At 44.1% G+C, this 23,123-nt stretch overlaps 1 protein-coding gene across 4 annotated transcripts in view; it reads right to left on the bottom strand.

Annotated features, from left to right (window-relative positions):
• The window catches only part of C2H11orf65 (chromosome 2 C11orf65 homolog), a 52,426-nt gene that overhangs the window by 15,845 nt on the left and 13,458 nt on the right, over nt 1-23,123 (bottom strand). For all 4 annotated transcript variants that reach the window (XM_040340573.1, XM_040340576.1, XM_040340574.1 and 1 more), the window contains 4 exons: nt 22,641-22,733; nt 20,275-20,328; nt 18,117-18,326; nt 12,734-12,867 (listed from right to left, as the gene is read on the bottom strand). In XM_040340573.1, the coding sequence (XP_040196507.1) occupies nt 12,734-12,867; nt 18,117-18,326; nt 20,275-20,328; nt 22,641-22,733 (491 nt within the window). The remainder of the gene's footprint in view (nt 1-12,733; nt 12,868-18,116; nt 18,327-20,274; nt 20,329-22,640; nt 22,734-23,123) is intronic.

Below are 23,123 nucleotides of genomic sequence, written 5' to 3'. Positions count from 1 at the left end.
TCAGGAGAAAGTAATGCAAGGTGCAGGTTTCAATAGAAAGTAACATAGTCTAGAGGTGAGAAGAATGTAACAGAGTTCAGGAGCAAGTAATGCAAGGTGCAGGGGTCAATAGTAAGTAACAGAGTTCAGAGGTCATCAGTAGATAATGCAAAGTGCAGTGGTCAGCAGTAAGTAACATGGAGTACTGGGGTCAGTAGTAGGTAATGCAGAGTTCAGAGGTATGAAGTAAGTAATGCAAAGTGCAGGGGTCAGGAGTAAGTAATGCAGAGTGCTGGGGTCAATAATAAGTAACACAGGGCCAGATCCACAGACAGAGTACGCCGGCGTATCTACTGATACGCCGGCGTACTTTCAAATTACCCGCGTCGTATCTTTGGTTTGAATCCTCAAACCAAGATACGACGGCATCTGGGTTAGATCCGACAGGTATACGTCCTCGTACGCCTTTTGGATCTAAGATGCAATACTTCGGCGTCCGCTGGGTTGGCGTTCACGTAATTTTCCGTGTCGGGTATGCAAATTAGCTATTTCCGACGATCCACGAACATACGTGCGGCCGTCGCATTCTCTTACGTCGTCTCTAGTCGGCTTTTTCCGGCGTATAGTTAAAGCTGCTTTTTTTGCGGCGTATAGTTAGATTTGCCATGTTAAGTATGGCCGTCGTTCCCGCGTCGAAATTTGAATTTTTTCTTTTTTTTGCGTAAGTCGTCCGTGAATAGGGATGGACGTAAGTCACGTCTAACTTAAAAAAATGACGTTGTTGCGTCATTTCGCGCAAAGCACAGCGGGAAATTTTGCAACGGAGCATGCACAGTTCATTCGGCGCGGGGACGCGCTTCATTTAAATGAATTACGCCCCCTAATCGCCGATTTGAATTACGCCACCAGAGATACACCACGCCGCCGTAACTTACGGCGCAAATTTGTTGTGGATTTGAAACAAAGCCAAGTAAGTTACGGCGGCGTAGCGTATCTTAGATACGCTGCGCCGGTGCCGATCTATGTGGATCTGGCCCATAGAGTCTAATGGTAAGAAGAATGCAATGCAGAGTTCAGAGGTCATCAGTAGATAATGCAGAGTGCAGGGGTCAGGAGTAATTTAATTGCAATTTTTAGGTCAGCTATGGCAGGGAGCAGCTCCCTTATTTCTTTCTTTCACGACAGGTTTACTTTACAGAGGAATTGCACTCTTGAAACTGTGCCTGCGGTCTTCCTGCAAGCAGATCTTCAGAGCCTCAAGCAAGGAGAAGAGAGAGCAGCACAGTAGTGACCTGCAGTCAAAGGCAGTAGAGCCTTGGCTGTCGCACAGCTTTAAGGCTGTAGGTACAGGAGTGTCTAGGCACACTCACATACCAGGAACAGCACTGCTATTTTTCTGGAGGAATTTCAGAAAAAAAGGTACACCTTTTCAGGGTACTGATTAGGCACAGTGGGGCAGATTCATAAAAGAGATACGACGGTGTATCTCCTGATACGCCGTCGTATCTCTGAGATACGAAGGTCGTATCTATGCGCCTGATTCATAGAATCAGGTTACGCATAGATCTCCCTAAGATCCGACAGTGTAAGTGACTTACACTGTCGGATCTTAGGCTGTAATTCTAGGCCGGCCGCTAGGTGGCGATTCCATTGCGGTCGGTGTAGAATATGCAAATGACTAGTTACGCCGATTCACGAACGTACGCTTTGCCCGTCGCTGTAAATTTACGTCGTTTCCGTAGAGATACGCGTCGTAAAGATAAAGCTGCCCCCTAGGTGGTCTAGCCAATGTTAAGTATGGTCGTCGTTCCCGCGTCGAAATTTGAAATTTCACGTTGTTTGCGTAAGTCGTCCGTGAATGGCGCTGGACGCCATTTACGTTAACGTCGAAACAAATGACGTCCTTGCGATGTCATTTAGTGCAATGCACGTCGGGAAATTTTAGGGACGGAGCATGCGCATTACGTTCGGCGCGGGAACGCGCCTAATTTAAATGGTCCCCGCCCCATTTGAATTAGGCGGGCTTGCGCCGGGCGGATTTACGCTACGCCGCCGCAACTTTACAGGCAAGTGCTTTGTGAATCAAGCACTTGCCCGTAAAACTTGCGGCGGTGTAATGTAAATGTAATACGTTACGCCGCCGCAGAGTAAGCCGATTCTACCTGAATCTGGCCCAGTGAATATTTCTTATGTTCTCTATATCATAGCAAATCTTCACTTTTTGAATTTAGTTCCAATTCAAGTGAGATTTGGTACAGGGAGTTGGGAGACACGTGTACAAAATGTAAATGAATAAAACAAAATGAAAATGACACACAAATGAATGCATGTTCAGTGGCGTCACTAGGGTTGGTGTCACCCGGTGCGGTAAAATATGGTGTCACCCCCCCCCCCCCCCCCCCCCACCAATAACATTTTTCAAATATTTTTTACCCTACTGTTTGCTCTCTGTTCTCCTTTCTTCCCCTTTTCTCTCTCTCCCTATCTTTCTTGTTCGTTCTACCCCTTCTTCTATCCCTTCTTCTTTCTCTCCATTTTTCTTTGTCCCCTCCCCCCACCTCTCTTTCTCCAGGACCGGAATTCACATCTCAGGAGCCTATAGGCCAGGGGCGTACCTAGAGCATTTGGCACCCAGGGCGGATCCAATATCTGGCACCCCCCCCCCCCCACACGTTAAAAAGGTAAAAACACCCCACTGTGCCCCCTGCATACCTCTGCATCCTTTAATATCTCTGTTACTACTGTGTACCCCTCTCCACAACTGCACCTCTGGACCTCTTTACATTACACAGCCCCCTGCATCACTGGACCCCTTTAAAATTACACAGTACCCTGCATCACTGGACCCCTTTAAAATTACACAGCACCCTGCATCACTGGACCCCTTTACATCTCACAGCCCCCTTCACCCCTGGACCCTTTACATTACACAGCACCCTGCACCTCTTTACATTACACAGCCCCTGCACCACTGGACCCCTTTACATCACATAGCCCCCTGCACCTCTGGACCCCTTTACATTACACAGCACCCTGCACCACTGGACCCCTTTACATTACACAGCACCCTGCATCACTGGACCCCTTTACATTACACAGCACCCTGCATCACTGGACCCCTTTACATCTCATAGCATCCTGCATCTCTGGACCCTTTTACATTGCACAGCACCCTGCATCACTGCACCCCTTTTACATTACACAGCCACCTGCACCTCTGCACCCCTTTACATCACATAGCCCCCTGCACCCCTGGACCCTTTTACACTACACAGCCCTCTGCACCCCTTTACATTACACAGCACCCTGCATCACTGCACCCCTTTTACATTACACAGCCACCTGCACCTCTGGACCCCTGCATGTTACACAGACCCCCCTTCAGTGCAGACACCCCCCTCCTTAGTGCAACCCCCCCCCTCAGTGCAAATCCCCCCTCAGTGCAACCCCCCCTCAGTGCAACACCCCAGTGCAAACACCCCCCCTTAGTAGAACACCCCCTCAGTGCAAACACCCCCTTAGTACATCCCCCCCACCCCTTCAGTGAAATCCCCCCAGGTGCAAACACCCTCCCTCCCCATTCAGTACCTCAGATCATCGCAGGCAGCGCCACGGCACATGGACAGAAGGTCCCCTCGGCCCCTCCCCCTCTGTACACACAAACAGAGAGGAGGGGGCTGTGCCTGTGTGCCGACTGCCGACCACCGCTAACAGCCGTGGCTGTGAGAGGAGGGGATGGATGGTGATGCGGTGTCACCCTGCAACCCCCATCCTCTTGTACCGCGGCTCTCGGCGCTCCGATTCCACGGCGCTCATCGCTGCAGTCGCGGGGGGGAGCCGCCCCCCCCCCCCCCACATGTCAGCAAAAAAAAAAAAAAAAAAAAAGTTTTTTTTTTTTTTAAATCGGGATGGTGTCACCCCTCTAGTGGGTGTCACCCGGGGCGGCCCGCACCCCCCTAGCAACGCCTCTGTGCATGTTCCTTGTGTTGCCAGTGTTACTGTTTTATATTTCTGTATAGATCACTCCCTTCCATCAGACTCCTTTCCTGAGAGTGTGCTAAAATATCCCTACTGACCTGAACCATTAAAATAACCATATAGTATGTACACAGGGAAAAAACTACAAAGAATCAGAGTTTTTTTCCACATTATTCATCTGCTTCATTTTCTTACTGTCAGAAATGTACAATTACATTTGAATAGCATTTCCTTTTTAAGTGCATGATTTACAATAGTAATAAGGTAGCTATATCAGACTGAACATATTTTCTGCAGGCGGTCCTTGTAAATTTCCCCAATAGCCTGCATGAAAAATAAATGAACACTTTTAGCAATGTATCATTGTAGTAAATGTTTTGGATAAAATTCATAATAGTTTAATTAAAGAAAGTATATATTTAATATATAATTATGCATAATGTTGCTTATTATGTCAGAATTAATGTTGATGAGCAAGCATTATTTATTATAATCATTTTGGATTCTTTTTTTTTTTTTTTGGCTAAAAGGCTTGCCAGAGAAAACTCCACCAGATGGCGCTATATATACAGTCATCGTCATTCATGGAGACATCAAGTTGGGTTTTCAGGATTCTTAGTTCTTCCACAGAGGGAACACAGTGTGCTGTTCCTACACAGCCCTGGTACGTTCTAATCTGAAATATTACATTTTAAACAGCATTAGGTCTTAAGATATTAGACCTTATTTAGTACTAATATAATTTATTTATAAAGTACAAAACCCACAGCTCCTGTATAGTAGAGTATTTCTAGTAGTAGATCTGACATTGTAGGGAGCATAGGCGTGCTCACAGGGTGTGCCAGGGCACACCCTAATCACCCTCTGTGGTGCAGTTTGCACCGAAATATACTGTGTTAAATGTGCAATAACGCACAGAAAAATACAGCATTAAACGGCACATAACACACTGAAATATACAACGTTAAACATGCCCTAATGCACTGAAATATACTGCATTAAACATGCAGCGATGCACAGAAATATACAGCATTAAACGTGCAGTAACGCACAGAAATAGACCCCTGATATTTCACCAAAGCTCCCTAATGGGGCTCCTAAAATAAAAAAAATATAATAAAAATAAAAACTGCTGACACTGTCCACTGCCCGACTGACACCAATCTCTGCCATACTGACACTGTCCACCGCTCTACTGACACCATCAGTATACTGAATATACACATGCACACACATGCAAATATGTTTGCGCTTTGGGGTGCACACCCTAATGCAATAGGCTGCGCACACCTATGGTAGGGAGTCAGTTTCCCAGCAACCCCTCCTGTACCTTCACATGACTTTCCTCTTCCTTCTCTCTTTCTGCTCCAAGAATCTAAAGCCCTGTACACCCGGTCGGACCTTTGTCCCACCAAAATCACATCGGAATTCCGACAGAATTCCATCGGCGTAAAATAGAACATGTTCTCTATCTAAACTCAGACGGAATTCCTCGGAATTTCCGATGGAAATAATCCGATGAGGCATACACATGGTCGGAATTTCCGATGGAAAAAGTCAGTCTGGCATAACTTTTTCTAGATCGCTTCTTGAGATGACAACTCTCTCTAAAGCCCCATTCACACCTAGCATGTTTTTTTTTTGCATGCTTTTTGAGTAACACGCATAGGGCAGCCCATTGATTTTATTTGATTGCCCTATAGGTGACAAATGAGTCAAAAGCAGTTCATGGAGGTTTTTGCCAAGTTCCAGTTTGCACATTTATTAATGTTTGTTTTGTCACATATGTTGTGCGTTTTTACTTGTGGCAAAACAAGCATTTGTTTCCCACATTTGGGGTGCCATTAACAATCCATAGCGCCGCACGGGTAACGCATGGAGCCTAGGTTCACACTGCTGCGAATTCAAAATCGCGGTAAAATGCGCGATTTTACCGCGATTTCGCGGCTGCAATTTTGCCGCAATTTTGCCGCGATTTCGGCCGCAATTTAATGTAAATCGCGGCCCGAAATCGCAAAAAGTAGTACAGGAACTACTTTTTGAAATCGCAGATGCGGCGTCGCACTGATTAGGACAGTGCCATTGCCGCTGATTTGAGATGCGATTTGACATGTCAAATCGCATCTCAAATCGTTCCAAATCGTACCCAGTGTGAACCAAGGCGGAAACTGTTTTTTTTTTTTTTTTTATGGAAAAATAGTGATATTGCAAGGAAGCTGGAAAAAGAAAATATTCTATATGATATGCAGTGGATATAAAAAGTCTATACACCCCTGTTAAAATGTCAGGTTTCTGTTATGTAAAAAAAAATGAGACAAAGATAAATCATTTCAGAACTTTTCCCACCTTTTAACCACTTGCCGCCTGCCCACCATCAAATGATATGTTGGCGGACCCAATGGGCTGCTCCCACTTGCCCGCGGTGGTGTGCAGTAGCGGCTTGTTGGTAGGACACAGCGTGACCCCAATCCCTGTAAAGAGCCGTGGCTCTTTAACCATGTGATCGACTGTGTCTAATTGCAGCCGGTCACATGTAAATAAAGGACGTGCCAGTAATCTATTTATTTATTTATTTATTAAAATGCTTATAAAACAACAGCGCAGTCTTGCACACGTGCCTCGATGCGCTGGCGGGATAAAAACAGAACAGAAAAGGGGCAAAAACTACATCGACCAAACAAGTGACAATAAAACAATAACAATCAGCGAACAAGAAAATATAAAACATACAAAGTTAAATATATAAAATTTAGAGCTATTAGAATACATAATATTTAAGTCACCCCGAAAGCCTGGATATATAGCCATGTTTTTAACAATCTCCTAAACTTTAGGAGATCATTTTCCAGTCTTATGTGAAGGGGCAAGGAGTTCCAGAACTGAGCTCCTTGAACTTCCAGGGTCCTCCCACCACATTTGTTTTTAGCAAATTTGGGGATGTTCAACAAAGCCAAATTCTCAGACCGCAGCGATCTAGTAGGCACATGTCTGATGAATTTTTCTCTGAGATAGCCCGGTCCAAAACCATGGATGGCCTTATGCACAAGACACCCCGTCTTGAACTGAGCCCGTTGTGCCACGGGCAGCCAGTGTAAGGCTTGTAGGGATGGAGTGATGTGATCGTACCGGCCCACGCCCGTGAGTAGCCTGGCAGCCGCATTCTGCACCAGCTGAAGCTTGTGCAAGATGTTCTTAGACACACCCATATACAGGGCATTGCAATAATCAAGTCGACTACCAACCATTGCATTGACCATAGAGATTTTGTCAGAGTCCTCGATAAAGCGAAACGTAGATCTCAGGAGTCTCAAGTGGAAGTGGCATACACTTACCACCTGATTCACCTGGCTACGCAATGCCAACTTAGAATCAAGGATAACCTGGCCAGTCTGGCATCTTACTAGGGCAATCATGGTTACTGAAGATCATAGTTTCAGTTTTGGAGCCATTAAGCTTAAGGTAATTAGCTCCCATCCAGGTTCTAATCTCCTCCAAACAAGAGGCAAGATCAACTTGCCTCTCGTTGGTCCTGGGAAGGCGGAAGTATATCTGGGTGTCGTCTGCATAGACGTGGAAGAGAAGGTTATGGCGGCGTATGATGTACAACAATGGTCTCATGTAGATATTAAACAGGATGGGCGATAATGCCGAACCCTGAGGGACCCCACAGGAGAGAGAACTATCAGCAGAGTAATACGGTCCCAATCTTACCCGCTGAACTCTCTCCTGCAGAAAAGAGGCCATCCATGCCAAAGCAGTACCATCAGTGCCAGCCACAGTCTCTAATCATCTCTCATCGCCTCACACTGACAGAGTGTGCGGTGAGGAGAGCCAATCAGCTGCATCTCCTCACAGGGGAGAACAGGGCATGTAATCAGGGCACTGATCATCAGTGCCCTGATTACAGTAAAGCCCCAGAAGTGCCACCAATCAGTACCCATCGGTGACACAAATCAGTGCCCATTACTGGTGCCAGTCAGTGCTGCCCATCAATTCCCATCAGTGCTGCCTATCTGTGCCATCTATCAGTGCTCATCAGTGTGGCATAATAGTACCTGCTCATCAGTGCCCATAAGTGCCACCTCTATCAGTCCCCATCAGTGCAGCCTATCGGTGCCCATCAGTGAAGAAAAATTACTTATTTACAACATTTACTGACAGAAATTAAGAAAAAAAAATGTTTTCAACATTTTCGATCTTTTTTTTTTTTTTTATAAAAAAAATTAAAATAAAAACAGCAGTGATTAAATACCACCAAAAGAAAAAGCTGTGTTTGTGTGAAGAAAATGATAAAAAAAAATTATTTGTGTACAGTGTTTCATGGCCGCCCAATTGTCATTCAAAGTAAAAATAAAAATACCGTATTTATCGGCGTATAACACGCACCGGCGTATAACACGCACCCTAATTTTAAGAGGGAAGTTACAGGAAAAAAACTCAACAGCCCCTTTTATATTCCAAAGCCCCCCTGCACATTACACAGACCAAAGCCCCCCCCCCCCCCCCCCGCACATTACACAGATCCCAGCACATTACACATAGATCCCAGCACATTACACATATGATAAATACGGTAATATGGATGCATAAGTGTACACACCCTTAAACTAACACTTTGTTGAAGAACTTTTTGATTTTATTACAGCACTCAGTCTTTTTGGGTATGAGTCTATCAGCATGGCACATCTTGACTTGGCAATATTTGCCCACTCTTCTTTGCAAAAACACTCCTGGGCACAGCCCTCTTCAGATCACCCCACAGATTTTCAAATTAGATTCATGTCTGGGCTCTGGCTGGGCCATTCCAAAACTTTATTCTCCCTCTGGTGAAGCCATTCCTTTGTTGATTTGGATGTATGCTTTGGGACGTTGTCATACTGAAAGATGAAGTTTCTCTTCATGTTCAGCGTTCTAGCAGAAATATAATCGTATAATCAGCTATGTACAATTGTTGTGGATAAACATTATAGATTGTATTTTTGCTATATTAATGATGGATGTTGCTATACATTCCTTTTCCTAAACATATTACTATTTGATATGCATAGTGGTTTCAATATGTTTTTTTGGCTGTCAGAAGTGTCTGCTCACACAGTAATAAGGTGACAGCCTCATATATATATTTGTCACCAAGATAAGCATATATTAATCGTACAGTTTGCATAAAATTGTTACAAAACTTTATTTATCATAATAATATGAGTTTTAAAAGAAAGTTTTTCTATAAAAATCCTTTCAAATAATTAGTTCAAACAAATATGAATTATAAATAATTTTTTAAATGATCCCCTTCCTTTCTCTTTTCCCCACTAGGATTAACGAAAATGCGAGAGCATTAAGTGAACCAGAGGGGCTAATAAGGAAGGATATATGCCTCTATAAATCGCATAGGAATGACCAGAGTGCGAGTACTCATCAGCCGTTTACACACATCAGCTTATACAAGCGATGGCTAAAACGAGGGCTGGTTACAGTGATTGGAACGCACGGCTAGCAAGGTGGGAGTGTCTCCTCCAAGGCTATTGACGTGTGACCAATCAGTATAGCAGAGGGGTGGGAACTCTGTATCCCGATCCCTCGGACCATGTGACCGCCGCGCACCAATCAGAGGTGAGCGGTAGACGTCACTGACAATGAACTCATAATAACGGCGCACAGCTGATGGGGAGTTACTCTACAGCCCTGTCAAAGGCTGACCAATAGGGTCCACGGAGGGGAGGTACCAAGATCAGAGCTCCCACTATAAATTAAACAGTCTAAGACGTGTAGCCACGCCCTCTGAAGACGTGGACCTATCACGAAACGCGTCAGGGCGTGACTACACGACGATTCAGCTTGCAAGGCAGCCGAGCTTCTACCCGGGACTTACGAGGGGAAATTTGAGCCTGAGTATTTTGGAGCCATATTCCTGAGTGAGCAGAGGCAGCAGCCTTCATGACAAGCGCTTTTTATCTTTAATCTTGTGTAAGCATGAGCGGGTAGCAGGGGTTTTATGATTATAAATAAAAAGGATTTTACACTATGCAAAGTCTCTCTTGCTTCCCTGCATGATTGCCAAGCTACACTGATTGAAGAGCGTACGGATCATCACTATACACCAGAGGAGGAGAACCGATGAGTGATTACCACCAGTGGATGTATCCAATGCTTTTAAAGTACTACTTTTTGGTGAGTACAATACCTTAGGGGGAAATCACAGACAGCTTCAATCAGCATTTGAATGAACAAACAGCTATACTGTGAAATCACTCCACACAAAGAACAGCATATTAGAGGAAGTGCAAGGACTATCATTAATTGATTCACAAAGAGTGTGGACACATGCTACATAATATCTTTACGCATACATAACTTTATAAACTTTTTCCTCAACTAATCATTGCAGTATATGAGTATTGGACTCATAAGCCATTTGATAGACTTTTTTTAGCGCTGTTAATGTTTTATTAATATTTTTTAATAACACATCTTTTTTATGTTCTAGCAGAAACCTGAAGGTTTTGTGCCAATATTGACTGGTATTTGGAACTGTACATAATTCCCTCTACCTTGTCTAAGGCCCCTGTTCCAGCTGAAGGAAAACAGCCACAAAGCATGATGCTGCCACCACCATGCTTCACTGTGGGTATGGTGTTCTTTTGGTGATGTGCAGTGTTGTTTTTATGCCAAACATATTGTAGCGCTACCCCCGAAGGAGCCGCTGGTTGATTTGGGATCTACTCTCTTCTGTTCAGCTCACCCCTATTTAAATAGCTCGAACCCTCCCCTGACACATCAGAAACCTGGTGGTGAGGTATGGTGACCCCCTGCTGGGCTGGAGTCACAATAGCTGAACCCCAGTATGCAATGACAATATGACAGTATATTACTTACTGCACTGGTACGATCCCTCTGGGCAAGAAAAATATTCTCCACACAGTGTATAAATTTGAGTATAGAAGGAGTAAGTTTACTGTAAAAGACCTTGAAACAATGGTCATAGGGATTGAACATGAATACAATCACTCAATAATAACTCAATCTGATTCGCAAGGGCCCTTGCAAGAATCCGCAATTTAAAACTAGTTAATAAGACATTCTGGACCTAAGAATGGTACCATTCACCTAAACTAGAAATCAGTCTATACTCGCGAGCGCCCCTAGCGGACAGTCTCTCTAATTAGTCGGTGTTCCGTGGCGGCCGGTAGGTGCACATTAAATTGTAATCCAAAGGGTAACGGTAACAGGATGTCTATGATGACCAGGGATTTAGAAGCTGAGCAAGTGCTCTCTCACCTGACAGGCCGAACCGCCTGATCTCTCCTCGGGAATCAGGATGCACTGATGAAAAGCTGTTCCCAGACACACAGGATCCCGGACGAGAGCGCTCCACTGCTACAGTTGTCAGCTGGACCGTTTCTTCAACTCCGGGGACACTGACGTGACACTGGGGTCTTGCTTCCGTCTGGATGGCTGGTCTCTCAGCAAATCTAGGCCCAGGCTTCTGGCCTGAAAGCACAGCTGTCTCCGTCCGTAGCTCCGCACAGGAGAGAAAGCTGGTCCCGAGAGGGCGAAAAAACACCACCCCTCCTCCTTAAGTAACCTCCCTCAACGGTCCGAGCTAAACGTCACATCCTCCTGGAGGGCAAAGCATTGCGGGAAATGTAGTCCATTTCTCCTACGAGTCAAATGGAGTCCATGTCTCCTGCTACTTGTAGTCCCGCAATGCATAACATGTGTAAAGGTATCCAACATATTTACAGGTGTAGGTAAAGTTCCAGCGGGGGAGGACCTGCCACAGGACTCTGGCAGAATGACCCCGCTACAATATCTTTTGGAATTATGGCCAAAAAGTTCAAGTTTGGTTTCATCAGACCATAACACATACTCCACGTGCTTTTGGGAGACTTCAGATGTGTTTTTGCAAAATTTAGCCGGTCTTGGATGTTTTGTTTTGTTTTTGTAAGAAAAGGCTTCCGTCTTGCCACTCTGCCCCATAGTCCAGACATATGAAGAATGCTGGAGATTGTTGTCACATGTTTCACACAGCCAGTACTTTCCAGATATTCCTGCAGCTCCTTTAATGTTGCTGTAGGCCTCTTGGCAGCCTCCCTGACCAGTTTTCTTCTCGTCTTGTCATCAATTTTGGAGGGACGTCCAGTCCTTGGTAATGTCACTATTGTGCCATATTTTCTCCACTTGATGATGACTGTCTTCACTGTGTTCCATGGTAGATCTAATGCATTGGAAATTCTTTTGTACCCTTCTCCTGACTGAAACCCTTCAACAATGAGATCACTCTGATGCTTTGGAAGCTCTCTGCTGATTATGGCTTCTGCTGTAGGATGCGACTAAGAAAATGTCAGGAAAGACCTACTAAAACAGCTGAACTTTATTTGGGGTTAATCAGAGGCACTTGACATTATGGCAGGTGTGTACAGACTCCTATTTAACATGAGTTTGAATAAGATTGCTTAATTCTGAGCACAGCTACATCCCCAGTTATAAGAGGGTGTGCACACTTATGTAACCACATTATTTTAGTTTATTTTTCAATTGAGTTGTACAGTTTATAGGTCACATTTAAAAGGTGGAAAAAGTCCTGAAACTATTTCTTTGTCTTATTTTTTTACATCACAGAAACCTTACATTTTAACAGAGCAGAAAAGACCTATGTACATTTACAGTTATTATATGGAAGGTTCATCTAAGTTTTTCCAATCAATTACCTTTTTCATTCGTTCTAGAGAGGCCTTTAAAAGGTTCTACATAACATACAGCTGTTCTATCTACTCACATCTTTCTCATCCAGTCAATTTTTCGTTGCTTTTGTTTTTTTAATACATCCTGTATCCTCTGCAGTTTGTTGTGGTTGAATTTGACCCTCTTCTTATTATCAGCGGCAGTCACTTCATCTAAGCTGTCAAAGACCTGAGGAGATAAGGAAATGGGGTTAGTAAAAATGTATCATTGGGCATGTAATATCCTGCGGAGCTACTGAGCAATTCCAGCAAATGCAGCAAGGATCTATAATGAGCCTGTCTCCTTCTAGGTAGGTAGATAGACATTGGCTTTAATTCCCCATATTTTTTAACCACTTAAGGACCCATTCACGCCGATATACGTCGGCAGAATGACACGGCTGGGCACATCCACGTACATGGCTCTTTAAGCCCAGCCGTGGGGTCACGCGCCCCGGTCCGAAGCTCCATGACCGTGGGACTCGCGGACCCGATCGCCGCTGGAGTCCCGCGATCGGTCCCCGGAGCTGAAGAATGGGGAGAGCTGTATGTAAACACAGCTTCCCCGTTCTTCACTGTGGCGCTGACATCGATCGTGTGATGCCTTTTATAGGGATACACAATCGATGACGTCACACCTACAGCCACACCCCCTACAGTTAGAAACACAAATGAGGTCATACATAACTCCATCAGCGCCCCCTTGTGGTTAACTCCCAAACTGCAACTGTCATTTTCACAGTAAACAATGCATTTTTTGCTGTGAAAATGACAATGGTCCCAAAAATGTGTCAAAATTGTCCGAAGTGTCCGCCATAATGTCGCAGTCACGAAAAAAATCGCTGATCGCCACCATTAGTAGTAAAAATAAATAAATAATAAAAACGCAATAAAACTATCCCCTTTTTTGTAAACGCTATAAATTTTGCGCAAACCAATCGATAAATGCTTATTGCGATTTTTTTTTTACCAAAAATAGGTAGAAGAATACGTATCGGCCTAAACTGAAGAAAAAAAATAATGTTTTATATATTTTGGGGGGATATTTATTATAGAAAAAAGTAAAAAATATAAAAAAAAAATCAAAATTGTCGCTCTATTTTTGTTTATAGCGCAAAAAAAGAAAGACCGCCGAGGTGATCAAATACCACCAAAAGAAAGCTCTATTTGTGGGAAAAAAAGGACGCCAATTTTGTTTGGGAGCCACGTCGCACGACCGCGCAATTGTCAGTTAAAGCGACGCAGTGCCGAATCGCAAAAACTGGCCGGGTCCTTTAGCTGCCTAAAGGTCCGGGTCTTAAGTGGTTAAAATACAGACAAAATGTATTACAGTAAACAATTAAAAATTAAAAGGGGCCACTAAATACAAAATACAGCTCTCAGCCATGTTCCACAGCAAAATAAACCTAATTAAATACTTTTTTAGTCCATGGGTACTCTCAGAGATAATTTTATCTTCATAAACGTATTTTTTTTTAATTATTTCTACCGCCAACTTAAAGTCCTGTACTCGACTGTCCACACTCATGGCAGATACATGCTGTATGAACCATGGGGAACTGAACAGCAGCTGCTGGTAAGGAAGTAAAGAAATAAAAAATCTACACAGGCAGCAATAAAAAGTTCACAGGGTTTAAATCTTTCCTTACTGTAATAAAAGGTAAAATAAAAATACCGATGTTGGATGATAAGGCCTATCTCACAAATAGCATTTTAATCATCTGTTCAGTAGGGTTGATGTCAAGGCTTTGCGCAGGACCCTTCAGTTCCCCCACATAAAACCGAAGATTTTCTAAAACTGGCGCACTCAGAATCTGGTGCAGCTGTGCATGGTAGCCAATCAGCTTCTAACTTTAGCTTGTTTAATTAAGCTTTGACAATGGGCTAGATTCAGGTAGAATAAGGCGGGCGTAGCGTATCTCAGATACACTACGCCGCCGTAAGTTTGAGCAGCAAGTCCTGTATTTACATAGAACATGCGCTGAAACTTACGGCGGCGCAGTGTAACTTGGCCGGCGTAAGCCCGCCGAATTCAAAATAGGCTGGTTGGGGGCGTGTTCGATGTAAAATACTAGTGACCCCCACGTATTTGACGTTTTTAATGAACGGCGCATGCGCCGTCCATGGACCTATCCCAGTGCGCATACTCCAAATGACGTCGGCAAATCATCATGCTTTCGACGTGAACGTAAATTACGGCCAGTCCCATTCACGGACGAGTTACGCAAACGACGTAAAATTTTTAAATTTCGACGCGGGAACGACCGCCATACTTAACATTGGCTGCGCCATGTATTTGGTGGAATAACTTTATGCCTAAAAACCCCTTACTAAACGGCGTATCTTTACTGCGACGGCCGGGCGTACGTTCGTGAATCGGCGTATCTAGCTGATTTACATATTCTAGGCGTAAATCAGCGTACACACCCCTAGCGGCCAGCGTAAATATGCAGTTAAGATACGACGGCGTAGGAGACTTACGCCAGACGTATCTTAGCAACATTTAAGCGTATCTCAGTTTGAGCATACGCTTAAAGTTGCGACGGCGGGGAATCGGACTTACGACGGCGTATCTACTGATACGCCCTTTTGTAAGTCTATGTGAATCTACCCCATTATGTTCATGTTCAAATTGGGCTGATTTGGCATGCAAATTGACATGTACCGCAAATCGGCGGCTATAGCCGGCAATGGCAATGTTCGAATCTTTGTGATGCTGCACCAATTCTCAAAAGTAGTTCCTGTACTACTTTTGATGACTTCGGGGGGGGGGGGGGGCGCGATTTGAATAGACATCTGTCCATGATCCCGCACGGGTGTCTGTCAAATCACCCCTGATGTCGGATTACATTGCCGGTTTGAAATCGCGTTAGTTCAGTTGAACTCACACGATTTCAATCCGTATCAGTGTGAACCTGGGCTAAAACCTGGAAGCTGATTGGTTTCTTTGCAGAAATGAGCCTGATTTTGCAATATCCAGCTTTAGTAAATAAACCCCAATGTCTTTATGGACCCAGGGCACTGATATGTTGCAAACCTTGCCACAAAAAAGGAAACACAATTGTCCAAAATGTATTTTTAAGCTGTATCAAAAACAGTACCTTTTGATGGAAATGCCAGGCCTCAGTTTACAGGCGGATCCAGATACTTTTGTCTGTATAGTGCATTTCAACATTTTTGTTTCTTTGCTGGCTAATAATGGGGCGTAGTGTCTAGTATTGCCAGGACTAGGTTACCTCACCTCTGTAACTGGCACCACCTCTGCCCTCTTTGTTGTTTCCTCTCTAATTTTGAGTTTTAGACCCCTTTCACACTGGGGCGGTTTGCAGGCGCTATTGCGCTAAAAATAGCGCCTGCAAACCGACCTAAAACAGCGGCTGCTTTTTCTCCAGTGTGAAAGTCTCGAGGGCTTTCACACTGGAGCGGTGCGCTGGCAGGATGGAAAAAAAAGTCCTGCTAGCCGCATTTTTGGAGCGGTGAAGGAGCGGTGTGTATACCGCTTCTGCCCATTGAAATCAATGGGACACCGCGGCTATACCGCCGGCAATGTGCCTCTGCAGAGGTGCATTGTGGGCAGTTTTAACTCTAGCCCCACCCCGCTAGCGGCCGAATAGCACCGCTAAAAATAGCAGCGCTTTACTGCCACCGCACCTCGGTTATATTTTTCATATGCACATCTTTTTCTGTTTTCTCGAAGCACATGGAATCTCCATATTGGTATATCCTCATCCTTACTATTAACTGTATATACAAATGGATACCCAAATATGTGCAAATATATATGTCAATGTCTTTTTCTTTCTCATTAATGTTTATGTAAATCACATGTGGCTAGAAAGAAGTCTGCAATTTTAATGATCTGTATCACCTGTTGCTAGATTTGTTAGGTTTATATAAGGAGACTAATGCTGACTTATCTTTGTAATGAATAAGCACATCTTTGTGTGAAACGCGTCTACCATTTGAACTGTCTGTAAACACTTGGGATGTTCGTTCATTAACCTCCCTGGCGGTATGATTATTTCAGATTTTAGGTGCTGAAAGTGGTACCAATATTTGCAAGGAAATTTGGTGTTTTATACTGTAGGCCTGTAATTCTTAGGAATAACTCACTTAAATCTGTCCAAACAAGATTCTAATAGGCATCCCGGGTATGACATTTTTTTAAAAACAAAATCATAAATTATAATATAATAAATAACTATAAATAATTATAACAAATAATAATATAATTATAATAAAAATCATTCAATAATGTAATGAACTCAAAATCACTGAAATTTGCTCAGTTGCAGAATTGTCGCTGTCATTACTTTTATTTTTTTATGACAAATTTCCCCACAAATCGCTATCACTCAATTCTGCAAGTGATTTATAATTTATTATCGCTGTTTTCTAGCTGCTCTAAAACCATTTTTGACATAAAGGGACACTTTTGGACAATCTACAGTTTTCAGGCAGAAAGAACAGTTTTTATTATATAAAAGTACATGTAGGGCACTGGACAGACCACTAGGGACAGGGGGGATGTGTATTTTTTACATACAGTACTGTAATCTATAAGATTACAGTATACTGTATGTAATGTGTTTGTTTACCTTTTTGAATTTGGCGCCGTTCTCCGCCCCCGTGCGTCGTAACGTCGCAGGGAACGGAGATCGGCGGCACACAGAGGCACTGTGTGAATCAAGCGAGCACCCGCTTGCTCACACAGCGCGGTGGCATCACTGGATCCAGGGACAAGGTAAGTAAACCATGCCTGTGGATTCTGCGAGGCGAGCCCGAGTCTGACTCGGGGTTACCGATCGCAGCAGAAAAATTTAACCCCGAGTCAGACTCGGGAATACCGCCAGGGGGGTTAAATAAGAATTTTGATGGATCTTGGAGTGCTGCCATTTCTTTAGGGTTCACTGCACCTCCCACCCCAGTGTGAAAGGGGCCTTATAGAAACTATTTGGAGTAGAGTGAGAAGGAGGCTATGGATCAGATACCCAGGGGGAGGGCTTATGATAGCCAAAAAGTAATAAAGTCTGGGTTGCTTGCAGTCATATTAGGCTGGGTTCATACCTATGCATCCAACTCTCAGGACATTTCAAAATGCAAAATACATTCATTTTAATGACGCTGGTTCCCATATCTGCGGTGCATTCGCACTCCGCATTGCCCAAAAGACGTGTGCGTTTTCTAAGCTGTTCGGTCCGGCTCAGGTGCAAATTCAGGCTAAATATCTTCTATGGCACGCATCTGATTCGCAGATGTTTTTTTTCCATTGTGAACAGGATAAAATACTGATGCAATCCTGACCTGATCCTGATCAAAAACTGACGTGAAACAGGGAAAATGGAGTTGGAATTCGCACATGACGTGTGAACCCAGCCTAAAACAAACAGAATACATGTATTATAAAGTAATGCAACAGACAGTAATGCAATCACTGACCCTGAGTGTGAGGAGCCTCCAGCCATTGTTCTCTACCCGTGTGTACCAGCCGCTGTGGGTGTCCTCTGGAATGGCTCCATGGTTATGGATTTGTTTTGGCAGCAGCTGTTTCACACATTGTTTGGTGTAGTCTTTAGGACTATTGGCACACATATCCACAATTGGTCTGTGAGTAAACAACTTATAATATATGTTGGGTGGGAATTTTGTCTGCAAATGGAATTCAAACAATTCAGTATAATTGTTGCATTATTATACATGAGCATTTTAATTTCATTTTAGGGTTTTGATCCAATCTACGCAGCTAAATTTGAAGTGGACTCTACACTTTGTATAAGATAAATAGTACAGAAGGCAGACCTCTCCTCCACCTCATCCCTGAGCTGTCTTTACCACAATCTGACAGATCCCAATATAGACCTCTAGTCATAATAGCAGATAATGAACAGATAGAAGATAAACATTGTGGGAAGCCAAGTAACTGACATTTTCTCACGCTTCGCTATATATGTTTATTGTACTTCTACAAACATCTGGTAAACCAGATAAAAGATCGTACTGCTGCTGTTATCTTATCTCTAGTTTACACAGTTCCATACAGTCAGAATAATGTTTTGTATTACAGTAAAACCTTGGTTTGCAAGCATAATTCGTTCCAGAAACATGCTTGTAATCCAAAACACTTGTATAGCAAAGCATTTGTTTTTACCGGGTATAAAAGAGAAGAGAGGCACCTCTAAGTGTAGCAATAAGTTACTAAATGTTGCACCTTCATTAAATGTAACCATATTGCTACACTTAGAGGCTCCTCTCTTGAATACTCAGTTGGGACATGACGCTACTCTTATATCAAGACATCGCTTGTATATCAAGGCAAAATGTATTAAAATATTTAGCTTGTCTTGCAAAACGCTCTCAAAGCAAGGTTTTACTGAATAGATGTTTGGACTCAGTTATGTTGATAAATGAATATTTAACAGATCAACAAAAAAAGAAAAATAACAGCAGAAACATGAGCTGTAAAGAGTTGGATTAGAAACCAATCAGCTTCTAGGTTTGTTTTTTTCAAAGCTTAAAGTGATATTAAAGGTTCCCGTTTTTATTTTTTTTAAATAACAAACATGTCATACTTACCTTCACTGTGCAGTTAGTTTTCACAGTGTGGCCCCGATCCACCTGTTCTGGGGTCCCACAGTGGCTCTCGCTGCTCCTCCCTGCAATTACATTGCAGGCACGCTCCCGTGTCATACACTCAGCCCCACCCCCCGCATCATTGGATTTGATTGACAGCAGCGGGAGCCAATGGCTGCGCTGCTATCAGTCAATGAAGAGCCGAGAACCCATGGAGAGAGCGACGCGGGATCGCACCCACAAAAAATTGGGGCTCAAATAAGTAAAACGGGGGGGCCGGACACTGCAAGGTGTTTTTTCACCTTAATGCACAGGATGCATTAAGGTGAAAAAACATGTAGGTTTACAACCCCTTTAACTGAACAAGCTAAAGTTAGAAGCTGATTGGCCACACTGCAAAGTTGCACCGGATTTTGCACTTTCCAGTTTTAGTAAATCAACCCCATTGTGTGCCCTAATTATTCTTGTTTGGCAAACTGTAGACAGCCAGTCCAAACGAAAAACATGCCAAGGCCATGTTTGAAAGCATCAGTTCACTTGATTCTATGGGATAGATATTAGGATTATTTTACCAGATATCTGTCAAACTCTTTGAACAGAATGTTTATAAGCCCATCTCTTATTTCAGACATTCCTCCAGAATTCCTTACCTAGGCCCAGAGTTTTGGATAGCCAAACATAAAACAAACCATACATAGATGTATCCAGAGCTTTTTTTCTCAGAAAATAGGTGCAGGAGCTCAACCACGACCCCGTTCAGATTTCAAAAACAGTAGAAGGGTCTTAAAGGGGCAATAAATACAAGGATTGTATTACATACAGAGTGCAGAGTTCAAGGGGCTACACACAGAGTGCAGAGCTGTCACTTGTAAACACAGGAACCAGACTTCTGTGTTTACAAGTGATAGTGGTGAGCAGGCACCAAAGGGTCTGAGCCAGAGGTGGTGGAACTGAGTTCCCCCAAGTTCCCCCTAAAAAAAAGCCCTGGATGTATCCATTAGAAATGTATAATGAAAATTGTACTTACTCCTCCTAGTCTGAATCTGACATGTACCCCAGCTGCAGCATCGATAAGTTCTGCCTGCCAAAAGAATGATGACAAATGAGATGTTACACCCTGATAATGATCCCCATCTAGAGCTAGGCAATCTAAGGTTCTCCAACAATTGTGAATCTATGGAACCCAGCTTTCCATGGAGACCTGTTTTACACAATAACAGCTAAAATCCACAGCCTATCCCCTCTGCAGGGTCGGGGTGGGGAGGATATGATAAGCAGGATAGAAACCTTGGCCAATTCCACTTGGAGATTCCCAGATCAACCAGTGCCTGAACTATCATGCTGCATCTTGGTTATATTAGCCCAGTCAGTGCTTTAACTGGGCCGGAACGCGGCGGTACTCAGTACCGCCACTTCCAAAAATGGCCCTTCAGAGTACCAGCACCTCTCCGTGCGCCCAGTACGTGGGTTTCCCGTACCGGAACGCAGCCCCAGGATGACCGATTTTTTTTTTCTCGCCGCTGCCGCCGCCGAGTGTCTAGTGCGGGTATCGGCAAACTGCGGCTCCGGAGCCTGCATGCGGCTCTTTTGTACCTTTGCTGCGGCTTCGGGCCGCGGAGGATTTAAAAAAGAGCGCGCCGCGCTGTGATACATGTCCCGCCCTCCTCCTCCTAGAGAAGACTAGCTCGTGACGTGTGATAGAGCCAGTGCGCTGTCTGTCACACTAGCTGGTCTAGAGGAGGAGGGCGGGACATGTATCAGCGCGCCAGAACCCAGTGGGGGAGCATCGTGACAGATGACCGCCGTGAGCGTGAGTCACAGCTGAGTGAGGGGGACCTGATGTTTTTTTGATGATAATGATGGTGGGGGGGCTGGCTTGCGATGGTGCAGGAACCTGCTATTTTTTTAATGATGATGGGGGGGGGGGGTCTGGCTTGCAATGGTGAGGGGACCTGCTATTTTTTTAATGATGGTGGGGGGGGGGGGCGCACAGGCGCCTAATAGAGTACCGGCACCTCTTTTGGCCCACTTAAAGCACTGAGCCCAGTGATGGCAAACCTTGGCACCCCAGATGTTTTGGAACTACATTTCACATGATGCTCATGTTCTCTGCAATGTAGTTGAGCATCATGGGAAATGTAGTTCCGAAACATCTGGGGTGCCAGGGTTCGCCATCACTGTATTAGCCCCTCTCCTCTACATAAAGTATAACTGGAAACTTGGCAAACTCAAGTCTGCACATTTTGGCATCATTTTCTGTTCCTTTTCCCTGTGAGGTGGTCAGATCTTGCCTATGTGCTGACCACCTTTTTACTACTTTCTGCAGGTATGTCCACCTCTAAGTTTCTGCACTTCTTACCAGTACTAGTTTGCCCCTTTCTTCTATTAAGTGTCTTTATTTGCTCACTTGACAGGACCATCTACTGTCTATGGCACCAGAGGAATTCTTCGGTTGGTTAACTTTTGGGGTAAAAGATTGATTGGAGAAAATGAAAACATTTTGGGTCACCCAATCAATCACCTTTCTCTGAAAAAGATATGGACTGAACTAAGACATTCATTCCCCCCACCCCCACTCCATAATAAATCCTAGTATACCTAAACTGATGGGCCCAGATTCACAGAGCGCGGGCGCACATTACGCCACCGTAGCGCAAATAATATACGCTACGCCGATGCAGCGCAGAGAGGCAAGTATGGAATTCAGAAAGCCAGTGCTCCCAAAACTGCGCTGGGTTTCTAAGGCGCAAGCCGGCATAGGTGGAAGTGGACGTGAGCCATGCAAATGAGGCGTGACCCCATGCAAATGATGGGCCGAGTGCCAGACAGATACGTATAACGAACCGCGCATGCGCCGTGACGTGGACGCATCCCAGTGCGCATGCTCACAACCACGTCGGAACAACTGCCTAAGATACGCCGGATGACTGCGTACGCCCTGAACGTAATCTACGCCCAGTCACACACGTCCAACGTAAATTACGCCGGCTTGGGTTCCCTGGTTCAGCCCTTTGCATGGCTGCTGCTGAGTTACACCTCCTTTATGGGGCATAACTTTACGTCGGACAAATAACTTACGCGCACTGCGCCGGGCGCACGTACGTTCGTGAATCTGCGTATTTTCCTCATTTGCATATTTGAATGGCTGATCAATGTGGGCGCCACCATGCGTCCAGCGTAAATGTGCGCCCACCCTACGCCGGCGTAGACAAGTTACGTCGGCGGGATGAAGCCTGTTTTTCGGCGCATCTTAGTTTGTGGGTACGGCGCATATTTGCACTACGTCGGCGTAAAGTGATTTACGTCGGCATAAGTGCTTTGTGAATCCGGGCCATAGTATCAGCAATAGGAGCAAGATATCAATTAAAAAAGGCAAACACACAATGTACTTACCTCTATAGGATTTATACATTTAAGCAAAAGCTTTGGGTCTCCTTGTGCTTTAAAATTGATGAGATTTTTGAGATACCTAAAAACATTCATGTCCTAAAAAAGAGAAGAAGAGCATGTGAAATGCAGGAAAGACCTTTTGGAAAGGGATGAGTGAGAGGGCCATATGTGGCCCCAAACACACTACTCTGATATGTCTGCTTTATGGAAGCCATAGTTTCTGTATAGTGCACTGATGAGGCGAATAAGCTCAAAATAGCTGTAAGGTAAGTGATTCTATATTTAACCTATATCTGTGCTATAAACTAGCTAAATACATGGTTTGCCATACAAGGAGTAAACAAAGTATTTGTATGACTCTATGCAATTGTAAATGCAATTTAAAATTTGCAATGACACATACAAATACCCAACAAAGATATCAAATCCTGCAACTATAAAAGTCCAAATGATAAAACAGCGCTAAAATTGGATAGATGTCCAATT

This window comes from Rana temporaria, chromosome 2, assembly GCF_905171775.1.
Source record: "Rana temporaria chromosome 2, aRanTem1.1, whole genome shotgun sequence".
In the NCBI taxonomy this organism is placed as follows: domain Eukaryota; kingdom Metazoa; phylum Chordata; class Amphibia; order Anura; family Ranidae; genus Rana; species Rana temporaria.
The sequence above is the reverse complement of the archived record's forward strand: the minus strand, read 5'-3'. Positions and strand labels throughout refer to the sequence as shown.